The 16,450-nt window shown below is 54.5% G+C and overlaps 1 protein-coding gene and 1 long non-coding RNA gene across 8 annotated transcripts in view; one reads left to right on the top strand and one right to left on the bottom strand.

Moving 5' to 3' along the window:
- Positions 1-445: 445 nt before the first annotated feature.
- Positions 446-10,193, bottom strand: LOC105479245 (uncharacterized). Of its 2 annotated transcripts, none has more exons than XR_011623969.1 (4): positions 10,086-10,193; positions 6,846-6,906; positions 6,420-6,538; positions 446-1,362 (listed from the first exon to the last, which is right to left on the bottom strand). It is a non-coding gene; the product is annotated as an uncharacterized lncRNA (long non-coding RNA). The 2 variants fall into 2 exon arrangements; XR_011623960.1 differs by lacking the exon at positions 10,086-10,193 and adding an exon at positions 9,965-10,078.
- Positions 8,158-16,450, top strand: part of LOC105479247 (potassium voltage-gated channel subfamily C member 4) — a 26,596-nt gene continuing 18,303 nt past the window's right edge. For 5 of the 6 annotated variants that reach the window (XM_011737169.3, XM_071097458.1, XM_011737168.3 and 2 more), the window contains exon 1: positions 8,158-9,864. In XM_011737169.3, the coding sequence (XP_011735471.1) occupies positions 9,196-9,864 (669 nt within the window). In that variant the 5' untranslated portion in view covers positions 8,158-9,195. The remainder of the gene's footprint in view (positions 9,865-16,450) is intronic. The other variant, XM_071097433.1, reaches the window with a different exon arrangement.

The following is a 16,450-nucleotide window of genomic DNA, read 5'->3' as shown; positions in this document are numbered from 1 at the left end:
CTGGGGCCTGGGGAAGCTCTTCTTCCTGCCTCACCCTCTAGGAGCACCGACGTTGAAAGAGGCAAGAAGTCAGACTCCTGGAGGAGGCCTCACCCCCACCCCACCCAGCTCCAGGCTGGAATGATGCTGCTTGCACTCACACACACACATACACACACACAGCCAAGGACCCTGACGAAACCTGTCATTTTCTTCTCTTGCCATAGAAAGTGTTCTTCCAGGAATAGCCACCAGATGGCAGGAAAAACGTTTCTTTCTTTATTTTTTTTAAAAAATTATTATTATTATACTTTAAGTTCTAGGGTACATGTGCATAATGTGCAGGTTTGTTACATATGTATACTTGTGCCATGTTGGTGTGCTGCACCCATCAACTCGTCAGCACCCATCAACTCGTCATTTACATCAGGTATAACTCCCAATGCCATCCCTCCCCCCCCCCGCTCCCCATGATAGGCCCCGGTGTGTGATGTTCCCCTTCCCGAGTCCAAGTGATCTCATTGTTCAGTTCCCACCTATGAGTGAGAACATGCGGTGTTTGGTTTTCTGTTCTTGCAATAGTTTGCTGAGAATGATGGTTTCCAGCTGCATCCACGTCCCTACAAAGGACACAAACTCATCCTTTTTTATGGCTGCATAGTATTCCATGGTGTATATGTGCCACATTTTTTTTAATCCAGTCTGTCACTGATGGACATTTGGGTTGATTCCAAGTCTTTGCTATTGTGAATAGTGCCGCAATAAACATACGTGTGCATGTGTCTTTATAGCAGCATGATTTATAATCCTTTGGGTATATACCCAGTAATGGGATGGCTGGGTCATATGGTACTTCTAGTTCTAGATCCTTGAGGAATCGCCATACTGTTAGGAAAACCTTTCTCGCCAGATCGTAGCCTGCTTGCCTTCCTTTCCTCTCCATCATTTATTCCTTTGTGGGTCAGTTTATTTGTTGAACAAACATTTATTACGTACTCACCCTGGACAGGCTCCATGCCAGCTATAGATGAATAAAGATAAAATCAGCCCCTGCTGTCCTGAGTTTGGCAGAGGGAGGGGCCCTGCCCTATGACTCCACATCTCCCCATGTATCTTTCAAACCGGGAAATGGCCTGGTGCTAGAAAAGTCATTTCTTGTAAAGTATCAGTCTTTTGGTTGAAGATAATGTTTTTGGTTGAGATGTGAGCCCTTCTGCCAGGAGGGGCACACAGACCCGCCAAGATGCAGCATAACAAGGGATTTGGTTCGAAGGAGCTCTAGAGTCATACTTCTCAAGTTCAAGTTCAAATGCCACCCAGCTTCCTGCTTCCCGGGAGGCCTTGAGCAAGTCACGTAATCCCTCTGAGCTTAAATGTCCTAGTCTGTAAAACAGAGATAATAGATTCAGTGAGATAACACATGTTGGTCCAGTTATCTATTGCTGTATTCCAAGTTACCCCAAATCTGAGTGGCTTAAAACAACCATTCTATCACGCAGTTTTGTGAGTAAGGAATTCAGGCAGGACTTGTCTGAGCAACTCTTTTGGTGGCAACCGAGGTCACTCAGTGATATTCAACTAGCAGCGAACTAGTCTGGAGGGTCCAAGGCAGCTGCCTTCACATTCACTCAAATGCCTGGCACTCCAGTGAATGGCTGGAAGACTGGGTTCAGCTGGGCCTGCCGGCCGGAGTGAACAGCTACCACTGCCTCTCCAGCATGGCTACTCGGCCAGACTTCTGACTGAGGGGCTCAGGGTGCCCAGAGAGACCATCTCAAGAGACAGGAGGTGGAAGCTGCCAGGTTTTTAAGGCCTGGGCCTGGAAAATGGCGCAGTACCTCCACCGTCTTCTGTGGGTCACAATATCTGCCCAAATAAAGGGGAGGGCACACAGAAGCCCCCACTTGTTGATGGGGGAGTGGGGAAAATCTGGCTGCCCATGTTATGGGCCGATTCTAGAGTGTTAGGGATCTTTGTCATCAGTCACCAGCACCTGGGCGGAACTTCCTCCTGAGGGGCTATCAGCTTAGAGACACAGAACTGGACACACAACAGGTCATTTCTGGTGGGGAGGTGAGTGGCTAAGTTTGGGCCTTGGGTGGAGGAAGCAGTCAGGGAGGAGGATGAGAAGGGCATGCGGGAGGACACGTGAGGCCGCTGCTTCTGCCTCAGGTTTGCCCCAGAGCAGGTGGCATGAGTGGTTTGAATCATGGGTCTGTCACCAACCATACCACCTTGGGGAAGCCACTTAAACCCTGGAACCTCCATTTTCTGATCTGTAAAAGGAGGACGACAATAAAATATCTTCCTTAGAGATGGTATGAGGGAAAAATGAACTTCATCAGTAACATCTACTGGAATACAGTATCGACTTCTTTCTATATGGGGATACAATAGGTGCTCATTAAATATTTCCTCCTTCTTGCCATCCTGGGCAAGGCCATGGGGCCTGCTTCATTCTGGGGCCCCATCACCCATGCAATGAGCCATCTCCTAAAGCTATTCACAAAGGACAGTTTCAGCCTAAAATCCAGAGAAGCCAAGGAAGGAGGGGAGGAAAGGAACTCTCTCCAGGAAAGGGAGTATCAGAGTGTGGGGGTCTCACTGATCCTGTACATTATCGTGTTCACCCCAGCAGTCACCACCAGACAGCTCCAGTCATAGGGACTTGGGCCAAGGCTAAAGTATTCCACAGACCACAAGGCTATGGTGGGGTTTTGTTTTTGTTTCCTTTGTTGTTGTTGTTTTAACAAAGAGAAGGCCCCAAATTCTTTTTAATACTTCTCCCATCAAAAGTGGAGTCTATCCTCCTCCTCTTGAATCTGGGTGAGCAAATGCCTCCTCTGACCAACATGGTATAGCAGAAATGATGCTATATGACTTCCAAGGCTAGATTCGGAAAGGCCGTTCCACTTCCACCTGGTGTTCTAGGGATACTGGTTCTAGAGGCAGCCAGCTGCCATGTAAGACGGCCAACCGCCCTGAGACTGCCATGGTAGGGAAGCGATATGTTTGCAGATGCTTAAGTTGGCAGCTTCAGCTGAGCTTCGAGCCAACAGCCAGTGTCAACTGCCAGCCACATGAACACATCATACTGAACGTTTAGCCCAGCTGAGCTTCAGATGTTTGCAGCCCGCTGTCATCTGATTGTAGCTGCACGAGACCCTAATCAAGAACTGTTCAATTGAGCCCTTCCTAATTTCCTGATCCATAAAATAATGAGCAAAACAAAATGACTGTTGGGTTTATACCACTACCTACTGGGGGTAATTTGTTTCATAACAATAGTAACCAGAACATGAACCTTACGGATTATCTGGCCAAACCTCCTTGTATAACAATGGGGAAAACTGAGGCCCAAAGAGGAAAAGACCAGATTTCCCACAACCAAGCAAGGGGAAGACTGGGGGCCAATGCCTGGGTTTCTTGACTCCCAATCTAGTGCATTCTCTGCCACACAGCAAGGAACCGACAGGGAGGACTCCTCCCCCGCCACCCCCCGCCTCATTAATTCCATGCATCAAGCAAGCATGAATCAGGTATTCTGAGTGCCTGGGATTGTGCTGAGCACTGGGAATATACAAAGGACTAGGCAAGAGTCTCTGGCTCGCAGAGGCAGTCACAACCTGACTTGGGTGTCTCCCCTCCTGGCACACTCACTGGTGCCAGGCACGCTGCTGCATTCTTTACTTACATCATCTTAGGTAGGAAGAAACCTGTGAGATGGGAGACTATGCCTGTTGTTCAACCACAAACCCTTACAAAGATTGATCCATGCCAGGCACAGTGCTGGCTGCGGAGCATAAAGACTCAGTGGGGATCTGCTCTCTGTCCCTGGGTCTGAGCTGCCTGGGTTCTGGGTCCCTCCATTCTGCCCAGGGCTGACCCAAGCAGGGAAGAATCCCTGGACTTCAGGGGCACCCAAAAGGAACCTGAGTTTGGCCTGCCTCGCCAGACAGCTGCTTCCCCTTTCCCCAGGACATTGCTGGAGGGAACCGGCCCATCAGGACTAATTAACTACTCTAATGGAATGAACCAGTTTTTCCTGGAACTTAGCCCAGGTGGGAGGAATCTGTACTTTTATAGATGGAGAAATGCTAAGTGTCAAGGGGTCTTGCCTGCTGGACCCTGGGCTAGCGTGTGTGTGGTGGGCGGCCGGCGGGGACAGGGGGGTACTCTCTGGATGCAGGCTGAGTTCCCAGCCTAGGAGCCTTAAACAAGGAGGCCTCTAGGGTCCACTCAGCTGGTGGCCCCCACGTCGTTCTCTGTCCTTGGCCCAACCCCAGCCCTAGCTCAGTCTCTCAGAGTTCGCTGCTGCTGCTTAGGCCTGACATCCCTAAGTGGGGGGAATGTGTCCATGAGCTAACACTCAGGTCCCCTCCAACCCTATGACTCCATGTCCATAGTGTATGAGGCCCCGAGCCCTGCCCAGGCCTGAGCTTCTGGTCTCTTCGCTTTAAGAGCAGGGCCCTCAAAGGTTGCCTTTGAGCCCCAGATACAACTTCACTGGGATTATATTATCCCAGCAACCCAACCCTGCTTTCAGTCCTGAGGCAGAGCCCTTCTACTGATCTTCACAAGACCTGAATCACTGGGGCTAGATTCTCCCCAGAGCCCCCTCCGACCTACAACCCCTCCCCCTGCCGGAAGGCTCTCACTTTTGATTTGGAGCCTGCAAGTCTCTGCAGACTGCTTGGGGTGGGGGGAGGCAGGATGACATGAGCTGAGACGCAGACAGGAGGCTGCCAGCCTGCTCTTGCCTTCCCTTCTCTTGTTCCCCCCTGAACGGTGAGGCCCTATCACCCTCCAATGACTCTGATAAAGCAATTCAATTTTCCAGGCTGGGAGAGAGCAAGGCGTGCTGGGAAAGGATGCTGGTTCCTTGGCCTGGACCTGAAGGAGGAGGGTCAGTCCCTGGCAGGAGCTAGAATACCAAAAAGGGAAAGTGTGAGCACCACTGGATAGGACCTTGCCTTGGCCTACAGACCCTCACCACAAATGGGTTTCAAAGAAGGAAGATGGAGAGGAGATTGGATGGCTCCAGTAATTCTAAAGAGGCTGAGCCCATACAAAGCTCCCAGTGTGGAAAGGGGAAGGGTAAATGGCTTCGATTTCAGGCTCTCAGCTTCCTATGGACAGGGTCAGCCTCAGCATTCAGAGGGTGAGGACCTTATTATGGTGGGGGAGGTGGGCCTGGAAAGGGTGCAGGTGCTTGACAGCCTCCATCGGTGCCCCTTTAGAATCTCCCATGGCCCTCTCTTCCTATTCTTTCGCCACACCCTCACCCCTGATGAGGGAAATCCGCTGTGGCTGACACTGTCTGTGAACTGGCTCTCAGACAGGTGCTCTTCCCTGACAGCCTGAAGAAACCAGGACACTCAGGAGAGGACAGAAGAGAAAAGGTGAAACTGAGGGAAAGAAGCTTGGGGAACTAGGAATTTCCAATAGTGGTTGCTTTGTGGTCTTGCTTAAGCCTGTCAGGCATCAAGGTTCTTGGAGGAATGAAGAAGGGAGGGGGTAGGCAGAGTTAGGCTAGAAGAGGTACCTGAGGTCCTGGAATCAACAGGAAGCCCAGAATCAGCTGCCACCCCATCTGCCCACATCACAGCCCCCAGAGATCAGGGCAAGGTCTGGAGCCAGGACATCCTAGCACCACCAGGGGGCAGCACCCTCACATCCATAGGTTGTATCACAGTAGCCTGGGCAGGGGGCTCTCCTATCCTTCTCCAGCTGGGCTCTGCGTTTTGAGGGAACACGAAGACCTCACACAAAGAACCGATGGGAACAAGTCCCATAGTGCTAACTGCAGCATAGCGACTCGCAAAGAGAGGCACAGGTAACAGGTGAGCCCAGAGCTCTAGAATGAATCTCCAGTAAGGGTGAGGCATTCTCTAGAGGCCTTGGGACTGAGCCTGAGCTCCCCTCTCCGGAGCTGGTCAGTGCACAGAGCCAGGAGACCTGGTCCCACGCACCTTTACCCAGCTGCCTCTCTCAGGCTGGGCCCTCTGTTTTTGTCAGCTCTTCCTAGGTTCCCATGCCCATGTCCCAGCTTTCTGATCTCCCTCCCTCCCCTCCTGGCCTCCTTTTTCCCTGGAAACTTTCTCCCTCTACCCATCTCCCCAGGTGCTCATCACCATCCACGAGCACTGCAGAGTGGAAGCACCAGTTGGGCAGATTTACTAGGGCGAGTGGCTGTTTTATTCACTGATGTATTTCCAGTGCCCGGAACTGCTTCTGGCATATCGTAGGTATTCTATAAGTATTCACTGAGTGAATAAGTCAATCGGGGTGGGATACTATGGATTTTTTCCCCTTACCCACTACACTCCCTTTCTTCCAATGACGGAGCTCAGTCATCCTGATTGACAGAAAGCAGGGGAGAGACCCCAAGGGACTTTGCCAGGACACAGACCAGATAGGACTTGAAAGGTATTCATTACATTAATATTCTGTGGTTCTTTCTTCCTCACTCCAGCTTCTGGCGTGTCCCGGGTCTTCTCTTCCCAGTTACTCTTGGGATATTTCTTTTCACTGCAGCAAATTCAAAGCCAGCTAAACTCTGAAATACAAACATCAGTTTCGAGGAGCAGGGACTGGGCACAAAGGGGGTGCCAGAAAATGTGTGTTTCTGATTAACACACCACCCCTGTGTATCAGTACAGATCATCAAAGATCATTGCCATTTTGGTTTTCTGGCCTCATTAATAACGAGACTTGCTTGTAAAACTCCCTTGCATTGGCACTGGGCTTTTAACCTTTCCTGAGACACACACAGGCCCTTGTCTTGTTATTCCCAGTTGAGCTAGGTACTGCCTGATCTGGAAATGGGAAGGTGCACAGCTGTCCAGGGTAGGTGTGTCATTTACCTTTCATTTCTGCCTCAAGATCTCCTTACATCATCCAGACAGGCATGGAAGCTGCCTGAAGCTGTAAAAAAATAAAAAAAAAAAACCATTGGGGATTAATATGAAGATGTAAAATAGGTTCTGGACTTAACAAAAACAAATGAATCTGGAAATTGCTCTTGGGATAGGGCCAGTAAAGTCCTGTTGGTGCCTATGTTTTGGGTATGGCAGCTTCTCAATCACTTAGCAAACAGGTTCTCAGAGGCAGGAACTGTGGGAGCTATCAAGATGGAAAAAGCACAATGCCGCCTGCAGGAGCTCAGGGTTAGGGAGGGGAGAGGAGGCATATACACAGGCAAAGTCAAATTTTAATGGGTGGAATAAGAGTAGAAGCAGGAGGGGGTCATGAAGCAGGACACAGGCACTTCCTATGTGGACCCCAGAGCAATGACGAGCAAAGGCTTTAACTAATGACTTTTCAGGGCTACCCACCCACCCACCCCACATCCATAACACGTTTCGCGATGAACAGAGCCAGAGCTACGTTTTCCTTCCAACTGGCACAAGAGGCGTTTCTCTGCCCAAGGCCACCCGTCCTCCATTCCATCGCGGGGGCTTTGGTGGCTGGGACAGAGGCGAAGAGCATCAAGACCATGGGCGTCTTGGGCTCCGCTGGGCCTCCGAGGCGCAGGATGCGGGGCGGGGTGCTCAGAAGGCCCCAACACGGTGCCTGGGAAAGGAGAGGACAGCCTGATCCTCGCGACAGCGTCTCTACCCTCTTTCTTCCTTGGCCTTCCATCAGCCGCAGTGAAACGGCAACAGTTCGACCAGCTTGGCGGGGAGGGGTCGACGGAGCCTGGCGGAGGTTAGAGGTCAGGGGTCGAGAGCGCTTCGGTGTCTGCGGGCTGCAGTGGGAGGAGCTGCGGGCCCGGGGGAGGCGGGGAGCAAGGCCGAGGGGGGCGGGAGGGGCTGCCGGCGGAGGCGCGCAGGGGCGGCGCGCTGGGCTGGGCACTGGCGGCGAGGAGGTGACGCGCTTGGTTTGGGCTCGGCTCCGGGGAGGAAGACTGCGCTCGGTCGCCGGGGCCTGCAGCTAGCCGGATCGGCCCCGCGCCGCGCCCCGCCCACCCCGCCCGCGAAGGGCGCGCCTGGGCGAGGCGGGGCCCCGGAGAAAAGGCGCCACTGGAGCGTGGCGGCCGCTGCCAGCGCCGGAGGGAGACCAAGAGCCCCTAGGGCCCCAGCCCACCAGCGCCGAGACGCTCCCTCCCCTATGCCACCTCGCGCCCGCCCCCTGCCGCGCGCGAGCCAAGGCCGGCGCCCCGCCCGGAGATGGGCAGACGCGTAGATGGCGTGGCTCCCAGCGCCGCCAGATCGCAGGAACCCGGCGCCGGGGCGTTGCGCTGAGGCTCCCTCTCCGCGCGGCGCGGGAAGCCTGCAGGTGTCCTTGGCAGCTCGGCCGCCGCCCCGGGTACTCCTTCGTCAGTGCCCAGAGCCCCGCTCCCCAGAGCGGCCCCGCCCCCCAGGCGCCGCGCAGCGCAGGACGCCCCGTCTGAGGCCCCCCCGCCCCAGCTCGGCCCCCGCAGCGCTGCGCCGGGTCCGGCTCAGCTCCCAGCTGCGGACGCAGGACCCGAGGCTCGCTCCTGCGGGCGCGCTTGTTTTCCAGCTGCCGCCTCGCCCTGCGCAGCCCCCGCCCGCCTGGCCGCCGCGCTCTGCTCTGCCCCGCCTGCCTTCCTCGCCCGGCGCTAGATTTATGAATGGGGGGAAGAGGCTACATGCCGCCGCCGCCGCCTCGTGTTGACCGCAAGCAGCCCGGGCCCACGGAGCTCCGGCTGCCGTGAGAGTGTCAGCACGGCCCCGGCAGCCACTCGGAGGACTTGTTGCTGCTGCGCTGCCGCCGCTGCGGGGAAGCCGGCTGCTCCGGGGCTTGGTGCGGTCTGGGAGCCGGAGGGTGGCCCGTGTGAGTGTGAGCGCAAGCGCCCCGGACCTTCGCGGTGCGCCTGAACTGTGCGCTTCCTTGTCTTTGGTCGGGGTGACGGCGGGGGCGTGTCCCCAGCCCAGAGCGTCTGTCTGTCCCGTCCTAGCGGGGGACCGCGTGTGTGCTTGCTTCTACTTCCCCGGGTCCTCCCTCTCTCCGCCTCCCTCTCTCCGGAGCTTCCTGCCCTAACCCCAACCACCTGTGCACCAGAGAAATCCAACTCCTCCCGCTCCGCGTCCTAGGGGGGATAGGCAGGGGCAGGGCCACGCCGCAGAGGGGGCCGCCGCCGCCTCCTGCTTCTTCTTCGTCTCCTCCCCCTCCCCCGTCTGACGCTGCCTCCTCGGGAAGGGTGTTTGGAGGGCAGCGGCCGCCCCAAGCCGGAGCCCCGCAGCGCTTCTTATGATCAGCTCGGTGTGTGTCTCCTCCTACCGCGGGCGCAAGTCGGGGAACAAGCCTCCGTCCAAAACATGTCTGAAGGAGGAGATGGCCAAGGGCGAGGCGTCGGAGAAGATCATCATCAACGTGGGCGGCACGCGACATGAGACCTACCGCAGCACCCTGCGCACCCTACCGGGAACCCGCCTCGCCTGGCTGGCCGACCCCGACGGCGGGGGCCGGCCCGAGACCGATGGCGGCGGTGCGGGCGGCAGCGGCGGCGGGGGCTGCGAGTTCTTCTTCGACAGGCACCCGGGCGTCTTCGCCTACGTGCTCAACTACTACCGCACCGGCAAGCTGCACTGCCCCGCCGACGTGTGCGGGCCGCTCTTCGAAGAGGAGCTCACCTTCTGGGGCATCGACGAGACCGACGTGGAACCCTGCTGCTGGATGACCTACCGGCAGCACCGCGACGCCGAGGAGGCGCTCGACATCTTCGAGAGTCCGGACGGAGGCGGCAGCGGCGCGGGGCCCAGCGACGAGGCCGGCGACGATGAACGGGAGCTGGCCCTGCAGCGATTGGGCCCCCACGAGGGAGGCGCGGGCCACGGCGCCGGGTCTGGGGGCTGCCGCGGCTGGCAGCCCCGCATGTGGGCGCTCTTCGAGGATCCCTACTCCTCCCGGGCGGCTAGGGTGAGTGGCAGGAGCCCATGTCTCTCCATCTTGGGTCTGCAAGGGGCCGTGGTGGGTGGCGTGTAGGGGCTGGGAGGAGCAGGGACCGAGCCTGACTTACCTTACCACCGCAGATTGTTCCCGCCTTCCTCTCAACCCCCCTCCGAGGCCTGCAGGGGAATTACACACTCCCACCCTCTCCCCTGCACGCTCCATCAGGAGATTGCACACACTTGACTTACTACTTGGACCCAGTCCCAGCTGCCTGCTTTGCCGCATCCCCTCCAGTGAGTGGGGTGCCCAGCTCAGCTCCTCCACCACCTTCTTTGGTCTGCACAGGCCGCCTTATCTTCAGCTGCCCTCCACTCCGCACAGGACTACGGTCCTGGAGAGCTGAAATTTGGCCTTTTGCTGGGGGCAGGCAAGGTTGAGAGGAAGGAAACTAGGGTGGGTTTTGTTAGATGCTTCCATGCGATGCCACCTCATTTACATCCTCCCAGCAGCTCAGTGTGCCCACAACTATGCACTTGGAGAGAGGAGGATATAGGCTTCAGCATCTTCAGCTCAGAAGAGGCAAAGCTGAGACCACAATCCGGCCTCCTTTCCAGGTTTAGGAGAGGCCTTCTTTCTCCCAGGGAGAATGCCATGCCCCCCAGGCTTCCTGCACACCTGGGATGTCCTGGCCTCAGCTGGGGTGAGAAGAAAATTAAACAGAAAGGGCCTAATGTTCTAGGCCCTGGAGGCTCCCACGGCCAGTGGCCAGCCACAGGCTTGCTGGTGATTATACCAGATTTTTGTTGCCGCTTTTCTTTCTGCTGCAGCACAAACTCTTTCCAGAAAGCCCTGGTTCAGATTACTGCTTGAAATGGGTGTATGAAGGAAGGGGGAAGCACAGGTTGATTTAGGCAAGACCTACCACCTCCTCCCCAAGTAAATCCAGTTTCCCTAACCCCTTTAGGTGGAAGGGGAAAATGGGGGAGATGCTTGCCCCATTATGCTTGGACAGCTAAAAAAAAAAAAAAAAAAAAAAAAATCCCTGAAGGATGGCTTTAGATTCTTTAAAGAAAGAAAACTCTGGGGGCTGGTGTTGGATCTCATGATCAGCAGCCTAAAGCCTGGTTGGGGGTCTGTCTGGGAGACAGGAAAGAGCAATGTAACTTGTTGGGTCTGGGGACTGCTGCTTGCTGTGGAACCTGGTTGGTTCTTCTGGCATCCCAAATTGTCATGTTAATGAGTCTCAGAGCGCCCTCCCTTTCCCAGCACTCCTGTGCTGGACTCGGTCCTAGACATAGAAGAAGGCAGGGTAGAGAATTGGGGAACAGGCCTGCAGGGAAAAGCCAGACTGGCATAAATGCCAGGCCAGGGCAGATACATCTTCTGCCTGGAGGAGAAGGGAGGAGCAGAGGTCTCAGGGGCCGTGGCATACTGGGCTGGGGCTGCAGGCAGCCATGAGAAGGCAGGGATCTTTCGCAGGACTGAGAACAAAGCTAGAGGCAACTGCCTGGGGTTCTTTCCTTGTAGCCCTGAGACCGACTCAGAAGGTGAGGGCACAGTGATGTCCCTGGTCTGGGTCTGCTGTGAGTTCTGCGGGCTTCTTATGTAGATCACTAACCTTGCTAGTGTTAGCACTTGGCTGTCTGCATTAGGGGAGAGAGACAGGCACACATCATTCAGACTCTTTCAAAGTTGGGGGTGGGGGAGGAGAGAGAGAGATAGAGATGGGGAAAGGGGACAAACCAGGGAAGCAGGCCTGGGATGAGGTGGTTAGGGGAGCTAGGCCCTATTTCTGAGCATTCTGGGATTTCTGGGGGCTTTTCACCTACTCTTGTTCCTCTCTGGAATTCTAAGTGGCACCCCACATATCACTGAGTTTATTTTCTTCCTAACACTGCTGAATGGCCAAGCCGGGGGGCCTCTTTGAGTAAGCTCAGAGCCTGGCCTGCCCCTTGAAGTCTTCCAGGAACCCAAGGTGTGCTTCACCCCTTTGACATGGAATCACATCAGCCCAGGCATTCCAGTTGCGGTCTTGAAGTTTATGATGGGGTAAGGTTAATTCTTTCATTTAAACATTGAGAAAACCAGGATTCAGAGACAAGTTTCTTGCCAAAGACATTTAACTAATAGCAGAGCCAGGAAACCACCCCTAGTTTCCAGCCTTCTGGTTGTTCATCCTGATGTGAATATCTGGATGGAGTTCTGGCCAGCGCATGTGCCAAAAGAGGACTTGCCTCCTGCTGAGGAGCCCAGGCACAGGCAGCCCTCACCTGCTCCCGGGACACACAAGTGAGAATACATAATTTTTAAAAATTAATGAATAACTGCTCATTATTGAGCACCCCAGACAGATACATTGCTGTGTATACTTTACATTAATCTCTAATCCTCCCAATAAACTTAAAACCCAGTGATTATCCCTGTTTAATGGATTGAGGCTGTGAGAAGGTAAACAGTTGCCTGAGATCACATAGCCAGATAGTGGCCAGGCTTTGAATCAAAGCCAGAGTCCCTGACTCCCAAGCCCTTGCTCTTGTGATTACAACACTTTCTTTCCACTGAACTAGGCTGTTTTTGAGGCAGAGAGCTTGTTTCTCACTCTGGCCTGAGAGGTGTCTTTCTGAGGTTCTGAAACTCCTGTGGATGGCATCAGAAAACCGAGGGGCAGATGGAGACGTCAGAAGGAAGACTTACTGTATTACCCCTCCAGGCCTGAGGGTACTGTGCCATGCGGGGAGTTCTGGGGCTGCACTTTCCCCCCTCCATTTGCCCCTGGCTAGTCACGCTGTCCGTTTCTTCCCACCCCTGTTCCCCTGGGTATGTGTGCTTCCTTCCCTCGCTCACAGCTACCTCCTTCCTAGAAGGGCCCACAGCACTGTGGGGTGGTGGGCGAAGAGGGGCAGAGGAGCAGTGCTCTGCCCTGAGGCATCCTTTCGCACACATCAACCTGGTCATTCGAGTAGTGCATTGTGACAGGAGCAAAATGATACAAATGGAAAGTGAACTGAGCTGATTATGAGAGCTTGTTGCCTAGCTACAGACCTGGCCCAAGGAGCTGTTCCGCTCAGGCAGGCTCCTGGGCTGGGATGCTCAACCCTGCTCTACTGTGCTGGGCCCATGGGCGGCTGCTGCTGTGGTTCTGTTTCTGTGGCCTGAGCTGGGAACAGGCACGAGGGGCAGACTGGTCCTGTCCCCACCTGCCTACTGCCCAGGGCAGAGTGAAGGCTCACCATGGAGACTTCACAGCCTCAGGGGGCCCAGTGGAGGTTTGGCAGCGTCCAGAGCTTTAGAAACCTGCACCTTCTTTTCTGAGAGCGGACAAGAGGCCTGAAGAACGGGGCCAGGACGCCCTTCCCCTACGCAAGTCTCCAAGGTCTCCGGGGCAGGGCTGGCTTTAGCTCAGCTATCAGCCTTATTAAGGATTACAGTTCCTCTCCTTTGGCTAAATCAGCGCATTTTTCCTGTGCTGTTTCCCTTTTGAGTAGAGGAGGGGACCCACAGGAACTCCCTGCTCCATGAAGGCAGCTCCAGCAGGGTCCTCCCCTTTGTTAAGTGTCAGTTACTATGTGGGAGGCTTGGCCTGTGCTTTCTGCTACTACTCATCTGGCCTAGGTGAGGAAGGTATTGTTAACATCTGTATATCAGTATACAGATGAGGAAACAGGCCTGGCGAGGCTTTCTCAAGGTTGCACCGCTTGTGGTAGAAGTAGGATCCAAACCCAGGTCTCAAGAATCTAAGTCCGTGCTCCTCCTGTGGCCTCTGGCTCCTGCCCAGAGAGGATCTCTGGCTTCCAGAGGGTGGCTCCTCACTGGAGAGCTTCTTCCTCCACTCTGTTCTTATCTCTTCCTTTACTTCTCACTCCCTAGAATTGCTCAAGTCTAACCTCTCTTCTTACTGTGGTATTTCTATAGGAAAAATGAAGGGAGGCATGGTTAGGAGAAAAGACTGAGGGAAGCTCCCTTGCCCAGGCAGAGCATGAAACCAAGGCCGCCTAGGAAAGGAGCGGAGCTGCATTCCTGCCTGCCGCTTCTGAAGCTGCCTGGCTTCTCTGGTCTGGGCATTGCCTGGGGGACAGGTCAGTGGTCACAACAGGCTTTAGAGTGAGGGCTAGTACTCACTGATGCTGTGCCCTCTGAGCTGGGGTGAGCCAGGAACGTGAGCGCAGGAGGGCAGTACCCTGGCTTTCTGAGCTCCCCAGGAGGGCAGTGCCAGCCTGCCCTGGGCAGCCTCTCCACCTCCTTCCTGAGGAGCAGGCAGGGGCCAGGCTGAAGGCTGCAGGACTCCCTGCACACCCTGCCCTCAGGGCAACCTCCCGGTTTCCTCTTGGGTTTGTTTTCTTCTCTTGTTCTGAACAAACCAACATTTGTCTCTGAACATCTTTTCTCTGAATGCTGAGGTGTTTCTGGTTGTCACATTTGGGGTGGGGTGTGGAGTAGGGGAAGGGGAGAAAATAGACCAGCTATTTTAGAGACTTGGGGGAAGAGCAGGCAGGCAGGAACAGAGCCAGGCAGCTTGGCCTTGAGGGTAGGAGACTCTGAGCCCTTCACCCCCACCCATGGGCAGTGTCAGCCTGGGATGCTGGGCACCAGAGCTCTGTGCCACCCTTATTCCCTGTGCGTAACTGACTTGCCATGACCTCTGGCCCTGCTCCCTTCTGGAATTTTCTTCTGGCTAAGGGGTGGTCACCTGGTCTCTAGCAAGGGTCCTTATCAGGAAGTGGACCTGGCTCACCCTGGAGGGCAGCAAAGGTCCTAGGGCCCCAGTCCCTAGAGGTATTACTGGGCGTATACCCTTGTCACTTCGTCCCAGTCAGTGGGTCTGAGGACCTCTTCTTCTGACAGGCTCACCAGGACCAGGAGAGACAGCAGGGGGTCGGCTTGGCCCCAGTCATTCAGAAAACACTTACTGCACACTTACCATACATATGTCATACACATGTGGGGTTCTAGAAATCCAAAGATGAGTCAGAGGGGGTCCCCTGCTCCTGACGAAAGCCAAGTCGGGTGGAGTAAGTGGCGGTCAAGGGAAATTAGGTGACAAGAAATGGCAACAGTAATACAAGATGGATCAGGAGAGGTGCCACAGGAGTCATAAAAAAGTAAAGTTCAATAGGAAGTGAGAGGAGGAATCAATAAATCCCACCTCTATGTGGGATGAGATGTAGGAGGTGTTCAGAGAGGCTTCCACAAGGAAATAGAAGTTGAGTTGGGTGGGCCTTGTAGGATACTGAATTAGCACCTTAAATAATATTTTAAAAGAGGTACATTATAAATAAATACATAAATAAATAAAAGTTCAGTGTGGGTAGTGCTAAACCACGCAGTATTAGGGAGAGGGGGAATTTTCTGGTCAGGCGACCAGCCCAAGCAGAGCTAGGACATTTTGGGGCCCAGATGGGCAATAACCAGGAATTTTGTTAGACTGAATAGTGGCTTCTTAGTGATTCGGGCTAACCTGAATTCCTTCTGGGGTAGGGACTCATCTGTTCTGGGCAACCCAGAGGCCCTGAGAGGCCCCAAGTGTGGGCTCATCGGAGGGTGAGCATAGGTAGAGGTGGGTTCTGGACACTGGGACCAGAAGGTCCTGGCTCAGCATGGGGTGGGGGCAGGGCCAGGTCCTGTTCCAGGGCCACGTCCTGTTCCTAGCGGGGAGGAGGGGATGTTTCTCTACTGGGACCTGGGCCTTAGTGCGGGCCCTCAGCTAGGAACCAGGGATAGCTCAGAGATGCTTTGTTTGGCAGACCCTCTCATTTCCTGCCTCTTACCCCCAGGACTGCCCCACTGTCTTCCAGCACTGCCTGGGCATGAGGATCTTGCTTCCCCGGAAGGCTCAGTCCCTCAGTCCCTCACCCCATCCCCACAGATCTTACTCTGCTAGTGTCTTTGGCTGTGTTCTCAATTTTCCTTTCTCCTACACTTCATCCTTAATATAGGTTTTTGGGCCCGAGTCTCCTTATGTTTATCTGTCCATCTGTCTCCCTGGCCCTTCTTCCCTGGGCTCTCCTCCCCTGCCCCCGCTGATTGTATTCAGTTCCCAATGATTGGTGTCTATCACCTCTCCCCTCGACCCAGCCTGTGCCAGATTCCTGGAACGCTGTAGGCTTTGTGCTGAGTTTTCCAAGTATCATTCCTTTGCATCCTCAAAACAACTGTACAAAGTAAATACTACCCTCATCCCCTCAAACATAGCAAGCAGATTGTAGCCTCAGGACCCTTGCAGTACTCATCCCTTCTGCCTCGAACTTTCTGGGTCTTCGTATGACTCACTTCCTCACTGTTCAGGGCTGTTCAGGTGTCACCTTGTTGTTAAGGCCTTACCTGATCTCTCTATTGGAAACAACTCCCCTATCCTCACACCCCTTATCTCCTTTTTCTCTTTATTTTTTTCATAACACTTAGACCACCTGACATACTGTGTATTTTGCTTGTTTATTTGTTAACAGTCTGCCTCCACTAGAATGTAAGGTCCCAGGGGCAAGGGTGGTTGTCTGGTACTTTCCCAAACACAATGTCTGGTACTTGGTAGGCACTCCCTTTTCCGTTTTATAAATGAAGACCTTAAGGCTTGGAGAGGTTAAGGAACTCATGGAGGTCTCATATGCAGTCAGTAGCA

This window comes from Macaca nemestrina, chromosome 1, assembly GCF_043159975.1.
Source record: "Macaca nemestrina isolate mMacNem1 chromosome 1, mMacNem.hap1, whole genome shotgun sequence".
Taxonomy (NCBI): Eukaryota; Metazoa; Chordata; class Mammalia; order Primates; family Cercopithecidae; genus Macaca; species Macaca nemestrina.
The sequence above is the reverse complement of the archived record's forward strand: the minus strand, read 5'-3'. Positions and strand labels throughout refer to the sequence as shown.